Source organism: Dermacentor albipictus, chromosome 3 (assembly GCF_038994185.2).
Source record: "Dermacentor albipictus isolate Rhodes 1998 colony chromosome 3, USDA_Dalb.pri_finalv2, whole genome shotgun sequence".
In the NCBI taxonomy this organism is placed as follows: domain Eukaryota; kingdom Metazoa; phylum Arthropoda; class Arachnida; order Ixodida; family Ixodidae; genus Dermacentor; species Dermacentor albipictus.
In genome coordinates, this window is record NC_091823.1 from 169,754,433 (window position 1) to 169,776,259 (window position 21,827).

The 21,827-nt window shown below is 44.3% G+C and overlaps 2 protein-coding genes across 3 annotated transcripts in view; one reads left to right on the forward strand and one right to left on the reverse strand.

Moving 5' to 3' along the window:
* LOC135919157 (sialin-like) overlaps nucleotides 1-1,194 on the reverse strand; it is a 62,848-nt gene extending 61,654 nt beyond the window's left edge. The window contains exon 1 of the mRNA XM_065452877.2: nucleotides 929-1,194. Coding sequence (XP_065308949.1) covers nucleotides 929-1,043 — 115 coding nt within the window. The 5' untranslated portion in view covers nucleotides 1,044-1,194. The remainder of the gene's footprint in view (nucleotides 1-928) is intronic.
* A 532-nt stretch (nucleotides 1,195-1,726) lies between these two features.
* Nucleotides 1,727-21,827, forward strand: part of LOC135919162 (transcription factor E2F2-like) — a 42,710-nt gene continuing 22,609 nt past the window's right edge. Inside the window, exons 1-3 of one of the 2 annotated variants that reach the window (XM_065452880.2) lie at nucleotides 1,727-2,246; nucleotides 3,809-3,914; nucleotides 4,293-4,375. In XM_065452880.2, coding sequence (XP_065308952.1) covers nucleotides 2,028-2,246; nucleotides 3,809-3,914; nucleotides 4,293-4,375 — 408 coding nt within the window. In that variant the 5' untranslated portion in view covers nucleotides 1,727-2,027. Of the gene's footprint in view, nucleotides 2,247-2,692; nucleotides 3,214-3,808; nucleotides 3,915-4,292; nucleotides 4,376-21,827 lie in introns of those variants that run through there. The other variant, XM_065452881.2, reaches the window with a different exon arrangement.

Consider the following 21,827-nt stretch of genomic DNA (forward strand, 5'->3'; position numbering starts at 1 on the left):
AATGAAGATTAGAAAGGGCAAAGGTCCGAGCATGCTGTCCTGAGTACCATCAGATGGGACGTGAGCACAAGGTCTTGAACACATGAAGATCCGGCATGCAGCAAGATTGACGTATGGTCAGATCCCGCACGGTTGCATCACTACACTTTTTAGCAGGTGAAATTGGCATTTAAGTGTCAGTTACTTTAGTTATTTAAGTGCCAGTTAGGAGGAGAAGAAATGAATGCGAACGATTTATTACAAACCGTACTTTGACGCACCATGTTAACATAGTTACTAAAATATACATTCGAGTAACTAATCACTTGCAGTCGTAAGCTCACTGTGTAGGCTGCACAAAACACGAGTGAGGAAATATGCTTGTGGCAGCGAAAAAAATGGCATATCATGTGCCGAGCCACTAAACAAGTTCAATTTCTGACGTGTAGCACAACGAGATACAGAAGCTCGCAGACGAACAGGTTGCTTGTAGCTGAGGCGATAATGCCGGAAACGCGCAGCTGGGCACCCATGTTTTCTTTAAGAGCGCACACGCGTACTGAGCGCCGGAATTCCCCGAGCATATGGTGGCTGCGCTAAGTAGTTTCGGTCCGTCAGCAATGCGCAATGCACTGTACCCGGGGCAACCACGTATGTATCAATCGCACTCAGCGCATTGTATGCGCGTACAGCCGATTGTGTGTTCTACTTGCGAGTGAAGCGGTACACGGTCACGACATTTACGGAACGTGGCATGCGCTGGTAGCGAGCATCGCTACAGCAGCAGCAGCAGCCGCGTTTGACAAGGCGCTCGCTCGCAGTTCACTCCTGGGTCATTGCCCGTGATAACCTGCACGGAACGACCGCACAGCGCGATTTCATCGTCGCAAGGGGACAGCGCGCGCGCGACCAACCGAGGCGCGCACAGAAAAGTGCCGCGCGTGCTTACGGCATGGGCTCCTCTTTCGTCCCGCCGGGTTCTGGCCGCCGGCCAAGGGGGCGTAGTGGGCACGCTTGTCGGCTTTCTTCTTCTCCGACACATCGCAGGCCAAGGTAGCGGTCATCGCACGGCCGCATAGCCCGTCCCGCGACACCCGAAAGCTAGTGCTGTCACACACGCAGCTGTCACAAATGTACCATCACGTGACAACCCGGCTGACTTCGCCAGCCTTGGCCTAGCTCTGCCAGCTCTGTGAACTCCGGATCAACCACGCTCTCGCATGCGTGCGTACCAAGCGCCGCCATATTTATATGTATGGCCTTGTCATTGGCCGCAAGCGGCCCAATAGCGTGCGGCGAAACGCGATTGGTGGGCGGGGCCGGGGCGAAGCAGACGACTCTTGTCAGAGTCGTCGAGACTGAAAGAAAACTGTTTGTGTTAGAAGAGTAATAAATCCATTACCATTTTAACAGTAACGACTCGTCGCAGCTCATGCAGTCAGAAAGAATTTAAAGTTTTACAAGCAAGCGCCATTTAGACGCACGAAGAAGTTTTTAGAAGCGAAAACGGCAGTGGTTTGCTCACCGGTTCCTATCATCGTCTGAATTATTTCATGAAATAATCAAAATTGATCGCATCTAAGTTTGATTCTAGTAGCAAGTAACACAAATGAAGCAACGCTTTTTAAAATGGCACGGTAATTGTGCGAGAATATGCGATTTCGGACCGTTTCGGGAGCAAGATGCGGTGAACCGCGCATCGCAACCTGCCTCAACCCTCTGGCGGGAATATTTTCGCGCGAAATACGACGAGAGCGCGCGTCTTTGTACGCGGCGCTTTTTTTGCGCGAAACGGCCGAGCGTTATACCCTCCGCGGTGGACATTTAAATCGAAGTCATCCGGTCCCTTTAAACGATTGTTTTAGTTCCGGATCACATTGGTTCGACTCCCTGATCCATCTAGTTCTACAATCATGGCACAGTTTTGATCGCAGGGACGAGTAATTGTTTGGAGGGGGATTTTTCGAGGTCCACTATGTCCGCGTAGCGGAAGCCTACTTTGTGCTGGGCGCCGGCTGCTGGCGGTGCGGGCCACATCGCGTCGAGGGATGATGATCTCCACGCGTCAGGTGGACTTCGTTCACCCGGAGATGACCAGCGGAAGCTTCAAGACACCCACGGCCAAGGAACCAGGAGGATCGCGGCGCTCAATCGTCAAGCCGGGCCAGCTGCCGGCGGCTGCCATTGTGATGGACGAGTACGGACAGACTCCCGACCACTTCTACCTGGCCCGCAATCCGGCCAAGCCGCCCGCCGAGAGGAACCAGGTGGGTCATCAGGAATCTCCACGGACCTCGGGCTTGACCTAGGACCGTTTGAAGGTTGACCGGATGCGGTCGCGGAAAGGCATTTTGCGGACGCTGTGCCCTTTGGCTTCCTTTGTTTACAAACGACTTCCGCGATTGGGCCCAGGGAACTTAGGCGCCGACTACCCCCCAGGGGGGTTCAGACCCCACTGCACGGTAACCATTTGCCAGACGATGCATCTCGAATCCCGTGGATATCCGGACGAACTGCGCAGGTCGGAAAAAAAATCGTCCTTTTTATTTCCGATCGCCCTGCCTCGACTTGCGACTTCGTGGCTGTGGCTACCACGAACCACCGAGTGACCGTTGAAGTCGGCTGTGTACTTCGAACACCTAAAGGAAGATTCATTATTTCATCATTCGCATATTTCTGATTTTCGTGATTCCGTCCCGAAGCGCAAGAGCAATGCGTGCCCCGGAAGAACAATGCGAGCAGCACACGCCGTGCCCGCTGTTAACGTGTCCTCCCTCGCCATCTCCCCCAGCGGGCACTTCGCCTCCCGCGGTTTCGAGCTGGTCACCTGCGCCACTGGTGTTGCCTGCCCTGGCCAGCTTGCCTAATTACCGCCGTTGCGGCGGGAACACACGCCCCGAGCTCGCGATCGAAACCGTTGTCGTGTCACAGCAGTGGCACCGTGCGTGCGCTTGTCACCCCTAAAGGGGCAGGTGTGCGTCCGGTCGCTGCGACTATCAGTTTTCGGGCGTTCCGGCCCGTGTGCGGCGATCGGTGGGCAGAATTTTGCCCGCAAAATCTTAGGCCACAACCCATGTTACTGCGGGGCCTGATGTAGCTGGTCCCGCGAAACGACACGCTTTACTGTAAAATGGACGAAGCGTACAACGTGTATGCGTGGCGGGGGGTGACTCGCGGGAGCACACTGCGCAGATCCTCGCGGCTGGCGGTTGCGTGGCTTCATCAGCTGCTGTGGTTAGCGATTTTCGGCAGCTTGGGCTGATTATAAACTGATTTCACCGGCGACCTCATAGTCCCTTCTTAAGGCGTTCGAGGTGTTCGTTTTTTTTTTTTTGTTCGTTTCGGTCCGGCCAGCGTCGACACGGTCGGGCGCCGACGGCTGCTCGTGTTTTTTTCCCACGCCCTCCGATGTTTTTTTCGGGACTTCGATGGCGCGCACATGTGTACCCGCGTGGCCGCTAAGCCGGCTCGATTCGTGATCGGCTCTAGAACGTGGCTGTTCGCAGCGGCTTTCATAGCAGAAATTTGTCATGACGATAGTACGTGTTGTTTGCTGGTACGTCGTTTTAGATCTCTGGTTCGGCAGGAATCGAAGCGTTACTACCGTCACCGCGTGTGATATTTGCGCACGACGTTTGACAGGAGCCGTTAATCCCCGGCTTATTTAACCAGTGTTTCGAAATGAGGTACCTTAAGAAGCCATTTCTAGGGCCGATTGCCACGAGCCTATGCATTTATTAGGTAGAGCATAGCAAGCCCCAGTTAGCAGTATGCACTAGTAGTGCACATTCCTCGTCTTAAGTGTTGGTTCTCCCTGTGGTGCATTCAGGTCAAGCGCCGGCTAGACATGGAGTCCCCTGAGCCGTTTGCCTTTAAGGCACCAGCGGCAAAGAAGGGCCGTCTGGCCAGCTCAGCAGGAAGCCAACTTCGCAAAGGTACGTTCATCCTGCTAGTTTGTGTCACTTGTACGAGCATGATATGTCAAAAGCAAAACCATGTGACTGCTGCATTGCAAGCATTACAGCCAATAGTATTAAAAGACTTTGGTGTTGACAGGCATGTAGAGCAGCAGTGACACTTATCACGTTCGAACAAGAAGGCAGCACCCATTGGTTCTGCGAATTTCCATCATTAAACTTTCTTCTAAAGTTTAGTCATCGTACCTAACTAGCTTGTAGGAATATTTGCCATTATGAAATAGACACCACTTGCAACTTTCTAGTTTCTTCAGGACTCTCGAAGTACTCAACACTAGCAGTCAATGTTATGAAAAGCCTTACAATGCAATTAATTTTTATTAATTTCCTATGTAGGTGGGGAACGCAACCGGTATGACACATCCCTTGGTCTCCTCACAAAAAAGTTCATCCAGCTTCTGAAGGGTGCAACAGATGGGGTAAGATGTCTGTTGTGATGTTCTCTTTGCTTTCAATCTTCTACGGCAGCTAGGCACAAGACACAGTTGTGGTCTGGGTGCACTGTTAGTGCTGCGTATTTGGTTGCAGCTTTTGGCATTAGTGTTGCTTGTGACTGTTTGGCTATGTTAAACTTACGTATTTGCAAAGACCCCCTTTAGGCCATGCTGTAGGCCATTTCGTGACTGGACCAGAAGCTTTGTTCCGGGGAGCTTCATTCATATTTATCTTTATAATTTCTTTCTTTTTTTGGTCATGCTTGATTTTTGACACAGCTGTCTTAACCTCCAAGTTGATCTCCTTCCCCTTTGGGTTAAGCTTCCATGCATGCACAGATGCTATGTGGCAAAGCATGCCTGGTTTTGAAATGTCGCAGCTGAAAAGTCATTTGTGTATCTTGTGATTGTAAGGACACGAAAACGTGCTGCTCATGCATAAGTAGCTTGTCCATGAAACATGATGTGATACTGGTAAGGGAGAGGTCAGAGTCCTAGTACATGTCACATTTAGCGGAAAGAGTGAAGAGTCTTGCCAAATGGGACTACCCTGCTCTTGAATAGTGTATCATGATTGCCGAGACATTTTATTAATTAAGATCGAAATGTTCGGAGACTAGAGTCATATTTTGGAAAGGTCAAGGTCAAAGAGAGGGCAGACTTTGGAAGAGGGGAAAAGATAATATGAGGTCACACGTTGAGTCAGTTGGTAGAGAAGGGCTGAATCATGTTACAGTAAACAAAAGGCAGTGTTGTCCGATCCTCGATTTGCATAATGACAAGATGATATTATCCTCGATTTGGATAATGACAAGATGGTATTGTTGTGCGCACATTGTTTTCATGCAGACAACAGCAGTTATGTCCTGTGTTTTGTTGCTATGTTTCATTTGGTTAGTACTTCCAAGGTTTGTCAACCACTCTTTTCTTGCATCAACGTGCAAGTTTATTTAGTGGTGCAAACCCATTGTCATGTCTCCACGCTGCCTCTCTTGTCCACACCACTGATACTGTTGGGGCGTTGAGTAACTTGTAAGCTTTCTGGGGAAGATATCTTCTTTAGCATACCTTGCTTCCACAAAGCACTGCTGTAGACACCAGAAACATACAAATATGACAGCTGAAAAGTCATTTGTGTATCTTGTGATATCTTGCAAATACGTATGTTTAACAAGCCAAACAGTCACAAGCAACACTAATGTCACAAGCTGCAACCAAATATGCAGCATTAACAATGCATATTTTGAGAAAAAAATTAGAGAAAAGACATCTGTACGTGAGCTTCGCCTACAAATTCCTGATGCTGTAACCTTACTGGGCTGTACTTTATCACTGCTGTATTCACTCCGTGCTTGCAGGAAGTATTCAAGGTACTAGACTGGGAAGGACTAAGTGTAAGGACTTATGTTGAACATCTCAGTAATCTGAGATTAACAGATGACATTGTCCTGTTCGGGAAAGCTGGAGAAGCTGGAGGTGACTTACAGCAAATGATTGTAGACCTGACCTGGCAAAGCCTTTTTAACGTAACACTCAATTGCTCAGCAATAAATTGGTTGTAAGACTCTTGGATGAAGTGGTGATAGAGTTTGTTGTTGCAGGCCTAATAGTAGCATGGGACCTGTATCAGATGAGAAGGCAATTTCATGACACATAAAAGTGTATTAGAGCACATGTGGTAGGCACTCTCAATCTATGAACAGCAGCTCAGTACTGTCATTGAAAAATGAAGTATGCAATCGTGACATTCAACCTGTTGATGATGCTGAAAATTCGAGGATGACGAAGAAGCCCAAGCAGGAGCTAAAGATTGTGCAGGGAACAAATCAAAGAAAAATATTGGCTGAAACGTTAATGGCCACAACCTGATGGCAGGAAGACAACAATATGGATACAAAAGTAAATGGGCGTAGCTAATATTCCATTTGAAATTAAGTGGAAGATGATCAGTTTGCCTGGTTGTGTGATGTGTACAGCAAAAGTGACAGAGTGGGTGTGATGACGGAAGGGACCCGTGAAACGGTCTTTTGTCCTGGTTTGGCCACTCCGGTTCCCTAATTGTACCAAAATACCTGCCCTTGGTGCCGAATCGGCTGATCACTTTGTCTAGTGGGTGGTGCTAAAGTTAGGCTCGAGAGGCAGCCGGGAAAGCAAAATACCACCTGAAGTGAGGCAGCAGCACCTGTCGTGCAATCTTACTATGGTTCGAAAATGCTTGACCTCCCGTGATTGGTAGAATGGTGCTCTTTCTGACGAAACTGAGATTCTGATCAATAACATCAGTGCAAGGAAACGGTTGGCTTTCCGAATAGTTATAAGAGTGCAACCCTCATTGAATGCATGGCCACGTACGGTTTGTAAGTTTTCTCAATCTAGCTCTAATGAACTTCTCAATACGTAAGTAATGAGCCATAGCCAAGCCAAAGTGCAGTAAACACCACACTGTCTTCATTCCCTCTTGTTTGTCACTTTTTTGTTGGAAGTGCGTAAAATAATTCCGAAACACCAGAATTTGCTGAGGAGCTTGGGAAAACAAGTTTTCCGTCAAATTGCGAAGCTTGGAATAAATATTCAATTTAATTTATATCTCTGATCCCTCTCTCTGTCATGCTTTGGCATCCGAGGAATCTGGTAACATTACTCATGGGCCACATTTCGACTCTTTGTAAACATTTTATGCAGTAGACGGGGCTTCACAATCATGTCTAGGAAATATTTCATGTTGAAGGGAAAACTGACATAAAAAGATACTCTGCCATGTATTGTAAGCAGGAAAAAAAGAAAACTTAAATGTGACTGTTCGTGCAAAGTAAGGTATTAGTGGCTTCTCATGGTGGTGTCCAGTATGTCTGGTCATTAAGAATTCTTCACAAAAATGGGGGTCAGTTGTGTTGTGTGAAGATGACACCTTCAACAGATTCTTTACAAAGGGCAAGGCTGGAGCACTGAACCGTATTCGTGGCAGGTCCATTATGATATTTTTGTCTGGACAAGAAAATAAAGCATGGATGTGCTATGGGATAAATTGAAATAGAATACACAGCTTTATCCTGGTTGGTGGATACTCACAGCAGCCCAGGTTGAAGCTGCCACATGACGAGAGTTAATAGAAGGTGAAATACAATAAACCTGCTGAAAGGCATTTTGGCACATGATTTTAGCTCATTGTAGTTGTATAATATGAATTATTGGAAAGGAATTATCCCGCTGCATTATTTTGGGAAAACATATTCATAAAGGTATGTGAGGGGTCCCATACGTACTGAAGCATTGGAGGTATTTGTTTGGCATGTAAGCGAGTCTCACAGAGATTGACAACCAAGGACAGTATTGGCCTTTTTGGTTACATGCATATAGGGTGTCCCAGCTAACATTAGCCGAGCTGCGCAACAAAAAAAGAAAACATTGTACAAGATACAATCTTAAGACCTACGTTGTACGGTCGTCATAGGTCTGATGATCATATGAATGGGTCACACAAGTGAAGTATAAGTAGATGGATAGATAAACATAAGAATTTGTGCATGGGATCTTCTGCCTTATGTACTGCAATATTATTTGGTAAGATTAACCCTTTCGCTGTCGGACATTTCTGGCCGTGACGCACCCCCAGTGTCTGCTTGGTTTCAGGGAACGAGCATAACAGGGAATGAACATAGCAATTTATTTTTGATTATTATTGGTCTACAAATAACATTGTCAATGAAATATGCACATTTCAGTGTTCTGCAGCTGTTAGTAATCATCATCATCATCAGCTGCCCGACTATAAACGAGGGTAACATGAAAAAAAAAAAAGAAACACTGCTCAATACTTCTCGAGAGTGTGGTAGATCTTGAGGCATGGGTCCAGGCACAAGCCTTTGCCGCACTCGGCGCACATCACACGGGTGTCGTTCCTTTTCTTTTGCCCTCGAACAGTGTTAGCACACGTGACACCTCCGTTGGTTGCGGCTCCTTTTGGCTTCGCTCGGAGGAACCATCTGGGGAAAGTGTCGGGCCGTGAGCCTCGTCGGGTCATCACCACTCCGTTTTCCACCTCTCCTCCTAGCAGTGTGGAACTCGTGGATCAGTTGGTACATGACATTCAAGCGAAATACCAGACATTCACTAAGCGCTGCTCCAAGTTTTCATTAACTAGAGCTCAAAAATATTAGCATTGCAAATAGCCTCGTGCGTAAGGATAGAATAGATATGAGTGTGGGGACATTTCCGAATTCCCAGAAAAGTAATTTGTTGCTCGGCTGTTGGTCTCTTTGCAACAAATGTTGCCATCTTTAAGCGGGGACAAATTTCAAGACAAGGTGTAAATAAACGTGAATTCCATGTTCTTACAATGCTAAGGCTTTTCTTGCACTTGAACATTCACCAAGTCAAATATGCGCCTGTTCTTTATGGACCGAATTGTTGCAGTAATGCAGTGAAATGGAAACTAGACATTCACATTAAAATAGCATTAACTTGCATAGGAAAATCTCACTGGTTGCTGAGAAAGACTGCTTTATTTCATTTTCATTTCATTTCATTTTATTACCTTAAAGGCTCCAATAAATGGAGCGTTACATAAGGGGTGGCAAGAATAAAAATACATAGTCACAATAACAGGAAGTTTTTTACATTTTCGGTGAACTTGGATGGGCACATAATGACAGCAACGTCGTTAGGAAGGCCGTTCCAGTCTGCAGCTGTGCGAAGAAAAAAAGAATTTGAAAACGTGACAGTGCGTGCGCGTGGACGGGCAACCTGTAGCTGATGGCTGGTGCGGTGAGATATGCGTGTAGGAGGAAGGATATAAGGTGGGATGCGCATATGGCTATGAAAGAATTTGTGAAATAAAGCTAGGCTGGCAATGCGACGACGGAGCGATAAGGGGGATAATGCGGATGCAGTTTTTAAGGAGGAAACGCTGATGTCAAAGGAATATGATGAGTGGATGAAACGAGCGGCGCGATTTTGTACAGATTCAAGATCATTAATTAGGTATGCCTGATGAGGATTCCAAATAGGCGATGCAAATTCTAGTTTTGACCTGACAAATGATTTGTAGGCTAACAATTTTACATGTTGAGGAGCGTGATGCAGATGGCGTTTTAAAAATCCTAAAGTCCTGTTCGCGGATGATATTAGGTTAGTAACATGAGGATTCCAGGAAAGATCGCTCGAAATTGTTACTCCTAAATACTTGTATGAATGAACTAGTTCTACCGGAACTTCAGATATTACATAAGGAAATAGGAGGGAATTACGGCGACGGTGAATGGACAAATATTTACACTTACGCGGGTTAAGTTCCATTAGCCACTCGTTACACCAGTCCTGGACTGCATCAAGATCACTTTGAAGAGAAGATTGGTCAGCGGTGGAATTAATAACACGATATATCACACAGTCATCCGCGAACATACGTATGCTAGATGTTACGTTTAATGGTAAATCATTTATGTATATTAGGAAAAGTAGCGGGCCCAGCACGGATCCTTGTGGGACGCCTGAAGTTATAGAGACTGAATTAGAATTCCTATTATTAATGGTGACGAATTGTGAACGATTAGTCAAGAATTCTTCAATCCACTTTAGTATATTAGGGTCAAAATTTAAGCGGGAAAGCTTTATAAGAAGGCGTTTATGGGGCACTTTGTCAAAGGCTTTAGCAAAATCTAAAAATATTACGTCAGACTGAAGATTACAATCAAGGTTAGAGTGCAGATCGTGTAAGAAAGCGGCAAGCTGAGTCTCGCAGGAGTAACCACGGCGAAACCCGTGCTGGGCAGGATTGAAAAAGTTATTCGAGTCGAGAAATGTCATGATGTGAGTATAGATGACGTGTTCCATGATTTTGCAGGGAATACTAGTTAGAGAAATGGGACGGTAATTTAGAGGCGAGTTCTTGTTACCTGATTTGTGGACTGGAACGACCTTATGTTCAAATAAGAGCTCATTTTGGTCTGGGTATGGAATCAAGTTCCTCTATCTTACTGGGGCAATGCTCTACCTACTAAGCTAATGTGAAGGCTAGCCGATAAAGCATTGTGGAACAATTGACAGATTTGTTTAATTACTTCGGTGGTGCAAGTGAAGATGAGTCGTCATCTGCGTTTGAAGAAGGAAGAGTGCTTATAACCATCCTTGCATGTCTTGAAATGGCATCTGTGCCCCAAGCAACACATTTTTAAGCTCATGCGTTTGCAATTAGCTCATCAGAAATAGCGCATCACCAGAAATAAAAAAGCTAGCATATCTAACATTCGTACGTCCGCAGTTAAAATATGCGTCATCTATCTGGCACCCTTCCCAATCACATCTAACCTATGACATAGAAGCAATACAAAATTGCACTGCTCGGTTTATAACTTCCAATTACTCTCGTGATACGAGCATAACCGCACTAAAACGTACACTTGAACTACCATCTCTTGCTTCCCGCCGGATCATCTCTCATCTCTGCTTGCTTAACGCCTTTTATTACCATCCACACTCCAGGCATTCCCTGTTAAACCACCCTTACGTACATCCTCTCGCCTAAGCCACAGTCGTCCCATAGGAAACATTAACACCCCATCATCTGCCATGAACACTTCATTCTTTCCCGACGCCATAACTCATTGGAACCATCTCCCAGAAGATATTGTGTCATGCACTGACCGTAAAACGTTCCGCGAAATGTTAAATAACCACACTGCATAATTGCCGATCCCACCGACCCTTACTCTAACACGATGTTCCTTTTTTTTTCACAATTGTTCCTGGCTTGCATTTGTTTATTGTTGTTCCTTTACTGTTCTGTACATTTCTTCTAACATTGTTACAAGGATTAAAGCCCTCCCTTAATGCCTCTGGGCCTTTAAGGTGAAAATAAATGAAAAAAAAATAGCCTGTTGTACAGACCTTGCATGACGCCCTGTGACAGAACACATTAAGCTGGAAGGGGAGCACGGCAGTCAGGCTGATGCAATCTGATGTGTAAGTTGAACAGCTTGAAAGTAGTTTGTGGTGCAGGGATAGCGGCCCTGTGACAAAGGGGTGACATCGTCTTTCTCTAGCGTGTCTGCAAAGATGTGGAGTACTGCTTAACAATAAATTAAGCTGTAGATGAAAGAGGTGAGTGTAACATGTCAGCACTGAGGAATTCGCTTTATAATAAGTAAATAATAAAAAAGACATCAACAAAAATTCAATATGTTCAGTCTTGTTATGGATAAATGCTAAGTGCAATGCCACTTGGAAGTCTTCTGGTACTCTACATTGTGATGGTAATAAGGTCGCATGCAAAACAAATACTACATTGCAGCTACCTTCAGGGTGTCTACCAACCGGGAAAGCCGGGAATTCTCAGGGATATTGAGTAGTCAGGAAATACTTAGGGAAAACTCAGGGAATTTGTGCTTCTACAATATCAGGAAAAATTAACTGATCTTATTGAAAGGGAACGAACGTCGCTGTAATGCTGGCTCGAGTAAGAGAGAGGAATCGCAGCGAATTGTCTTTGACGCCGTGTCATCGGCTAGAGGAGTTGTACAGTCAACGGCCGACTTTGCGGATGCCCGATAATTCGGACGACTTCGCAGCACCACCACGTACTCCATAGAACGTCTCTGAAAACGTATCTGAAATTTTGGACGCAAGAACCCTTCGCCGTCCGATTTTCCGGACTTTTTGCCATGACCGAAGCTCCGAAACGGCATTAATCAAAGCCACCACCACTGCAGTTTTGATTGCCTCGCCGCCTCGAACTGGCGCTCTCGCACGCAGATCCGATGGCAGCCATAGCCACCACTGCCGCAACGCTAGGCCTGGCTGCTTCGACGTTCGCTATTAAGCTTCTTGCCATTCGGTGCCGTATTTCTCATTGAAAGAATTGCCACTGTGAGCAATGGCACCGACTCCACCTTTGCGGTCATCGCGATTCCATGGCTTCGACGCTCGGAATGCCCGATGCGTTGCATAAAGCCGGTTTCCAACTGTTAGTTTTGCCTTAGTACATGCCTGCCATGCGGCGAAGCATATGCAAAAGTATTGCGGTGAAGCATAAGTATGGGGAAACATGGAAAAAAAAGAAACACGAGGACAGGAGAAGGAAGACGCAACGCTAGTTATTAGTACCAACATGCCCACCAGTCTGTTCTCTTGAACACATTATGCATTCCTTAATTATACATGCATGCACCCATTATCTCTTGTCACAGTAGGAGCACCGATAGACCTAATAAGTGCGCTGGCAGGCCTTCAGAGCTTTTTTGGATGTGCCTGTGGTGATTTCAACCCATAAGAGCAATAAAAGGCATGCATTCTTTTTTTCGAACTGCCCGATTTTTCGGACGTTTTCGCGGCCCCTAAGGAGTTTGAAAAATCGGACGTTGACTGTACAACTGACTAAGACGACATTTCAAATGGTCTGTGGGGCGAACGCGTGGCTGAAGGAGGACGAGAACACAAAGGACCTACGCACGGAGGACTGAAGAGAACGGAAGCGTGCCGTCGCTTCTTTCAAGGAGCTTGAGCTCAAAAAACAGAAAAGAAACACAAAGAAGTGGTGGTTGATGCCGAGATGCATGTGACGATCATCCAGACCAAATAAACACTTAAAAACAGTGAAACGCAACACTGAGGCTTTGTGTGCGGGCTGAGAGTATGTCAGGACAGTTGAGGTTGACTTTCCAGCTGCTGAGAGAGAATCTCACTTGTTACAAAGTTCGGGCCTCATACCAATGAGATTGCTATATAAGTTGATAGAAATAGCTCATATTTGAAAATATTTGCTTTTGTATGCATGCCATTTTTATTTGTATTTGAGAATGCTCAACTCAATTCGCAATGGGCTTTACCATTTTTTTCGAAGATATTTTATTCGCTGTGCATTTTACTAATACCTGTCTTCTGTTTTCTTTTGGAGCAAAATAAATGCTGCTCCTTACTATTCAAACTGAATTAAGTCGTTTTTTTTTTAACGTGCTTGCTAGAGAGTGACAGCATTGGGCGACATGGTGTCAGTCTATCTTTGCATAAAAGAAATTTCTGGGTCACCCAGGGAATTTTGCAAAGGCACTCAGGGAAAACCTGGAAAACTCAGGGAATTTGGAAATGTCAACTTGTTAGTTAGACACCCTGACCTTTCTCCTAATTCGTTCAGTGACTACACTCCCAATCTACCAAGGCTAGGCTCAGTGATTTTTGAATAACTGCTGCTATTATTATTACCCTAGAATGTTGGCAGTTACTCAATTTCACCAAAGTGTTCAAATACTTAGAAGAAAAAACACAGAAAAGTGCACACCGTTTGCATGAGCTTGCTAACTCAACCTAGCTCAAAGAGAATCTTGGAAGCACAGGATATCCCAATTCCAGGAATTATCATGTTCACAGAACATTATGTTTATAAATATGTGTGCTCGTCTTCTTATGGCTGCGAGTGACAGCAGGTGCCTTTCCCTTCGCCTGAGCTGGAAAAATCAAGGATACACCATAAATGAAGTTGGAATTTGCAAACTGCTAGATTTGTGTAAAAATAACTCATTTAGCTATCTGCGGTCAAAATGCAGTTTTCAGTGTTAGATGGGCCTTAAGAGGCTAGAGTGTGTAGTTTGAGCAAGAGAAAAATGAGGGAAAGAGAGAAGAGCTACATTGGTAATATATCGTCAGATACAGACCACACTTGATATACTATGATGCACATTATCGTACACAAAAAACGTTAGTGCAAGCACCTTGCAGCCAAGCTTGCAAATATTTTAGAACTTTTTATTTAATCTTCATTATGGGCTTTACCAACTTGTATTTTTCAGTCAAGTGCGTAATGTCTGCCAAAGGCATGTTCCTTTTATTAAGTACTAATATTAGTTCTGTCTGTGTGACTCACTGCTGTTGTCATCTAGGGGCCGAAGGCATTAAATGCAACTTTTACCCCTGTGTTGTTCATTTCCTCTGAATTGAAACAAGTAAAAAAAAAAAAAACACTATCATAAATCTCCTTCAGTATTTCACGGTTGCAAAGGGTCAGGGCCAGTTTTCATTTCTTTAATTTCGTGCAAGTATTTATTATGCCCTCACCTTTGCAGTCTATAACTTATTTGTACCAGTGTCACCATTGGAGTTCTCACATATTTGCTTGAAACAATCGCCTCTAGGTGCGATGACACGGAGAACAGGCTGCGACGATGTAACTTGCTTTTCTTTGGCATTCAAGATGACTCAACAGAGGATTGGGCAGCATCGGAGATGAAAATAATAAAGTTTTGCGCAGAAAAGCTGGACATAAACATAGCTGGTGCACAGTTGGAACGTGTATATCGACTAGGCAAATACAATGCAGACAAGCACTGGCCCCTCATAGCAAGGTTCACATTTTTTAAAGACAAAGAACAAGTACTTGCGGCTGCACGTAAGCTTAAAGGCTCATCATTTTTCATATGTGAAGACTTCTCATTTACCACTCGCCAAGCGAGAAGAAAACTGATAGAGTTTGCTAAGACGCAAAACAAACCGTATAGGTTATCTGTTGATAGGCTGCGTATTGGTACAACGACATATGTCTATGATATTGCAACACAAAATGTTGTGCGGTGGAATAGATAGCATGAGAGGCGCATGTGCACTCACGACCGTCAAGTATTGGATCTTCTCCCATTATAACACCAATATCACTATTGTTTACTAACATCCGAAGCCTAAATGGTTTCAAAATGGTTCAAAGCATAAGATGGTTTCATCCTTCCTTGAAGATGCCGATTCTGACATAGTCATTCTCACCGAAACCTGGCTGCATCCAGATATTTCTGATAACGAATTTTTTTTCTTCTCACCAGCACTTACAATATCTACCGGCATGATTGCCTTGACAGGCGAGGTGGTGGCGTCATTCTTGCAATTAAAAAAATCATTACATCTTATTACGTTAACTCAGACTCGAATCTCGAGATCGTTTGGGCCACCTGTCTAACGCATTCTACGAAGGTGCTCATTGGTGCCTGTTACCGTCCTCCTGATTCACACCAAACATTTGCCACCGACCTTCGTAACAGTATTGCTACTGCAATTAAGGCCTGCCCAGCGAATATAACTTATCTATTAGGGGATTTTAATGTTCCACACATCGACTGGGCAAAGCTAACCTCTACCTGTCGAGTGTCATTAGATTTCATGAATTTAACCCTACACTTCAACTTCACCCAGACTGTCAACCAACCCACTCGCGGTCCCAACATCTTAGATTTAGTACTGACAGCCAACCCTGAAAAAGTTCAGCAAATAACATACTTGGATGGTTTTAGCAACCATAATCTACTCCAATTAACCCTTTATATTCCGTTACCATATACGGGTATAGTAAAAAAAAAATTCAAAACTATAACAAGGGTGACTATACTACCATTAATGCTGGCCTAGATTTTTTTTTCAACAATGCATTTCTCCCTTCCTTTTACAGTAAAATGGTCGAGGAAAACTGGGTACTCTTTCGAGACAAATTACAGTCATTAGTAAACCAGTACATCCCATTAATTAAAATATCCGATGATAAATCGAACCCATGGTTCACATGTTTCCTTCGGCGTCTTCGAAACAAAAAGAAACGCTTATACACTAGTGCTAAACGATTTGACACCCCATCGGCTTGGGAAAAATACAATCAATGTTTAAAAAACTACAACTACGCTTTATCCGCTGCTAAAGATAAATATTTTTAACATAACCTTCCATCTCTTCTCAAATCCAACCCTAAAAAGTTCTGGCAAATTATCTCTCCGAACCGCGACACTAATTACATTTTTTTACATGATAACGACCATGCGCCCCTTCCAGACATTGAGTGTCCTTCATGCTTCAACACATATTTTTCATCCATATTTAGTACTGAAGATCACCCCACCCTACCTGACGTTCCCGATTTTAGACTATCAGTACATGACGCCCATCAACATTACTATCGACGGCATTGTATCTCTTATAGATAAGCAATCTTAATTTATCTGATTCTTGTGGCGTCGATGAGATTAATTCCAAAATACTAAAGAACACTGTTAGGACTTCTAGCAAAATATATCACATTCTCAAACAGTCACTAACTTCAGGAGCGCTCCCGTCAGATTGGAAGACTGCGAAAGTAGTTCCCATATTCAAAAACAGTGACAGATACTCACCAGATAACTACAGGCCCATTTCACTCACGTGTATTTGTTGTAAAATGCTCAAGCATATAATTGCTTCTCACACATACAACCATCTGGAATCAAACAACTTTCTTTTTTCACTAATCAGCACGGCTCAGGAAGGTTTTGCCACGTGGGAGACAGCTTTTGGAATTCACGACTGAACTGCATTTAGACACGGACCATAATGTACAAATTGATAGTATATTCCTTTACTTTTCCAAGGCGTTTTATCGCGTAGCCCATTACCGCTTGATTTCAAAGTTAAACGCATTAAGATTGGATTCACTGACACTAACTTCGCTCTGGAACTTTCTTTCTAATCGCCGACAATTTACAATCGTTAACAATCTTTCTTCGCCCCTTTCCTATGTCACTTCCAGTGTGCCACACGGAAGCGTTCTTGGGCGGCTACTATTGTTAATGTAGATTAACCATTTCCCTAATAACTTAGCAGCCCGATTGGGAATATTCGCAGACGACTGAATTACTTACCGCCCTATAACCAGCCTCGATGACCACCTCATTCTTCAAAACGACCTTCATCTTATATTGCATTGGTGTAACACCATTGGTGTAATAATGTGTGTCTATTATGTTTTGTTATATGCTCTATATACTCTTTTAGTCCTACTGTAATGCCCCCCTTACCCAATGCCTCATACGAGGCCTGTAAGGACCGACTTCATGACTGTGAGCTTTGTAATAGCCATGCTATTGCATTTCCAGTTGTTCAAAACATTGCAGTTAGAAAGCTTTAGCTTTGGCCAATCGCCACTTTTTCTATTTAACCCTTTAAAGGTTGATTTTTTCCCCATATGTGACCGCCGAGGGTCGATTTTTTTTATTGCAGATTCCGATTCTTCTTAGGAATTTATTTAGAAAAAAAAATTACTGTAATTTTTCTAGGGTGACCGTAAACTTAGAAAAAAAATATTTTGCGTTGGTATATATGCACTCTTCATTCATAAATAACAACAATAAAAAATGAAATAAACACATCAGAATTAAAAATTTTATGCATCTTTATGCACATAGTTCAAGGCTTTGAAAATCCGCACACGAGAGTATTTCTCAAGCCTCAAATGTTCCTGCTCTTACACAAATACGTATGTCCATAGCATAATCGAACTGCATAGGTGCGCACACTCAAGAAAACTGTTTGGTTGTGTGCCCATCATAAAAAGCAACACGTGTGACAAACTTCTGCTAATCTTCATCTTATCGCCAACCAGCTGGGGCAATTAGTTTTCATGAGTCTTTCAAAAAAAAAAAAAGAAACGGAAACACGTGCATGGCGGCATCCTTCCTAAGTGCACCCCTGTGAGCGCTAAACGAGCGAGAAACAAGCGGTCACCTTTTGAGTGATTAGGAACGAGATAGCCATCAGTTTCGCAAACGCAAAAAGCCGAAACCGCCTGCGAAACAAAATCCAAACGGCCGCCCGCGTGCACGCACGCCAATGCGCAAGCGGTGGTATATAGACACACGGGAGCAAACTAGTGCTAAAACAAACCATGCAACGAAAACAGAGAGAGGGAGCGGCGTGAAAAAAATTCCCTGTATTATCCCCACATAGTGGCAGCACATGACAGAAAAGAAAAAGTTAGGCAGTTGGGGCGCTTTTTAAGCATACAGATGGCGCCGTAAATATACGGCATTGACCATTTTTGGACTTGTTCATGGCGCCGTATATTTACGTCATTGACCGTCGAAGAGTTAAGCACATGTGAAACACAGAAATCCCCTCCTTAAGCAACGGCTGAACCTTCTTGAACAAAATGTGTTGACGTTGAATTGTAGTGAAAGTGGCAGAGTTTTCATTTAGGCCCTCAAAGCTTTTGTAGATTTTAGACACGTATTTTAGACAACACAGCAGTGCGTCATGTCATACTAGTTGATGTTGCAAGGTGTCTAAAGTGCGAGACAGAGCAGCAACATGAATTGAGTGGTTGTGTTGTCTCCCTTTCGATCTGTCCTCATCTTGCTGTGCTTTATTGCATTTCAGAAGTCTTCTAGACAAGCTGTTGAAACTTTCCAGTACTACAGTAGAGCATAATTGGTTGGCAGCTGAAAGAAACAATGTGGTGCTGAGGTTGCTGCCTTACATTCAAATAGTTAAACGAGCTATTACCCTAGCATGACCTTAAAGGGACAAGAAAGAGAAGGAGTAACCTGATAGGTTGGTAGATTTTGATTTTTGAATGATGACAGGACATGGCAATCTTATCGTGAGTGTGGCAAGCAGAAAATGACACAAAGAACCAGACGAATTGCGCCACCGCTGTGACATTTCTGCAACGGTCTGTTCATGATGTCGCATATTTTTGTACAGTGTCTGCTAGGGCACAAGCTAGCTGCGTATCATTACAAAAGAATTGCACTGCATGTTGACGTAAAGAATGGTTGCACCTGGCAAGTTGTGGTGTTTTGATTCATGGTCCTCTTTCTGTTGTTTGCAGTGCCTATTTAAAATGCCAACTTAGCTCCTGCTCAAATACATGCTGTGCAGCGAAGGCTGTGTGTCCCATGAGGCAATTAGGAACAAGAACCTGAACAAAATAGAGTTGACAGCATACCACTTTTATGTATGTGTGCTTCTGTGCAATAACATTTATTGCGATAGCAATTACATGGACACTCCAAGCGCATTCCTGCCATAGGCGTGATGTTCTGTCTGAAGTCCAAACACTATAACGTCGCCACTGTGCGCTGTATGCTGTATGTGCGAGTGAAAGCTTGCGAGGGTCAGCCGATGATCGCGGCTCAATCTTGAGTATGTGATGAAGGAAGGAAGGCAGTGCGGCTCACCAGTCGCGCATGAGGCAAGGGAGGCAGGGGGTTCTGCTGGTTTGGTTTGAAATTTAAGCTTGTTTTGCGGCTCGTAGGGATGTAATACTTAGCAGACACGATTGTGAGCGCGCATTGTATGCACTGTGCTTGTCATCTTAAAATGACCAGACCTGGAGGCGGGGGGAAGGGGGGGGGGGAGGCCTTTTAAAGTGTTCGGTCACACTGAACTAGGACATTCACTTGCGTGGTATGTCACAGCAGAGTGATCCGATTGTGTGTGGAGTGGTAAACAAACTGGCCTAGCACACCACCAAGTGCACAGACCATGATTACGTGCACTAGTGTGGTGCACACTTAAGTGGGGAACTTGTTGATTTTTTTGTAAAAAGGAAGGTCAGTTAGCTGCAATACTAGGATTAGTTTCTCGGTGAGATTTTACTGTACTACTCGATCATACATAGCAGGCAATGCTGCAGAAGTTACGGAAGTAGTTTGATTGTAAAGTTTCATTATGCAGTTGAGAACATTGCAGATGTTTTTTTACTGCGATGCTTTCTATCGAATAATAACCATGGCCTTTATACTTACTAACTACTTAAACTGCAACTTGTGGACATCAACGTGGTTACATCAAAGCATGTATTGTTTGTGCACCTTTGTGCTTACAGTATGTGATGTAACCCGCCATGGTGGTGTAGTGGCTTCGGCATTACGCTGCTAAGCCCGAAAGCACAGAATCGATTCCCGGCCACGGCAGCAGCATTTCGATGGGAGCGAAATGCGAAAACACCCTTTTACTGCGCAGTGGGTGCACATTAAAGAACCCTAGAGGGTCAAGATCAATGTGGAGTTCTCCATTATGGAGGACTCCACAATAATCGTGACTTTGGAACGCTTTTAAAACCTTGGAATTGAATTTTATGTGACGCACTATGTTTTGGTCAAGGGTGCAAGTGATTCACTAACCTGCCGCGGTAGCCTAGTGGCTATGTAATTTCACAGCTGAGCTCGAGGTCATGGGTTCAATGCTGGCTGTGGCAATAGGGCTGCCAACTCGCGAGTCGATGAAGTCAGGAGTGGGGGAAGGAGGCAGCTGGTGATGACAAACTTGTTGGTGCCAGTAGTTGCCACTCTACATACAACGTAGCTGGAAAAAAATTTTTCAGACAAAGCCTGTCGCGATTTATGAGAAAGGTTCAGTATACTTGCCTGACTATCATAGCTGCCAATACGGATACAGGTGCTGTGAACAGTTGGGGCCTGCAACAGAACTATAACAGCGACAAAAATGAAACCGCCTTTATGTTTGTGACAATGCAACAAATCACACAAAAGAAAAATGAGCAAACGAGCTGTCAGACATTATAAAAAAGAAATCTGGTCTATTTCTTGCTATCCAGTATGGAAAAAAAAAAAAGAAGAAGTTGGGAGATTTGGATGTCCCGACTGGGTCAAGTCGGGACATGGGACATTTACTCTAAAGTTGGGACTGTCCCACTAAATTTAGGACTGTGGGAACCCCTTTATGATGGCTGCATTCTGACAGGGGCGAAGTGCAAAAATGCTCGTGTATTGTGCATTATTCGGTGCATGTTAAAAACCTCAGGTGGTCATAATTATTCTGGAGCCACCCACTACGCCGTGCCTAATAATCACACTGCAGCTTTGGCACATAAAAGTGGGAATTTAATCTTTTGAAGTGTTGCGCTGTGGCCACTGCTCACAGAAATATGTCACTCCACTAACTCAGTGGTAAATAAGTTCAGATTTAGAATGTCTTTTATGTAACAATTATGCCATGCTTTGTGACATAAAGGTGTGAGACTTAATGTTACTTCTAATTACAAGACGCATACTCATAACTTTATTTCATGGGTAACACACTATATTTTGGTCCGAGCAGCAAAAGAAGTGCATCTAGCCTTTGGTAGCATAGCTTGCTGGGCATGAAATAAAGTATAAAGAATCGATGATGTGCACCTTGAAAATGTTCAACCATGCTGGACTCCAAGGCTTGGGTGTGGTCCTCAAATTGAAGGGTGTGCCAGCAGTAATGTTAACTTGTGTCGGTGCTGCACTGTAAAGTAGTGTGGGAGAACTTGGATTGGGTTAGCCCTGCTAAGCTCACCAACAACACAGTGGCAGTCCATGCATGTGCTGACCTGCTGAAGCCATAGAGGAGCAAGCATTTTTTTTAATGCAGCCACGGCACCTGTGCCAGCAGCAGAGTGCTCGGTGCTGTCTTTTTTGTAGCTGTGTCACTGCTGCAGATGGGCTTCCACGATTTTGCTTTTGTCATGTAGGGAAGCTGATAGTCGGGGAACCTAAGTCGGGCAGAGAAGATGAACAGCAGAGACACAACTTACTCAAGCGACCCCATGGGCTTTGATTTTACCTTGTGCTCAGCTTTGCTACATTTGCATTGTAGTTCAAAATGTTTCAAGTTTTGCAGTAGTCCATCGTGAAAATACCAGCCTAATGCTTTGGGAATGGTTGTTCAGGCA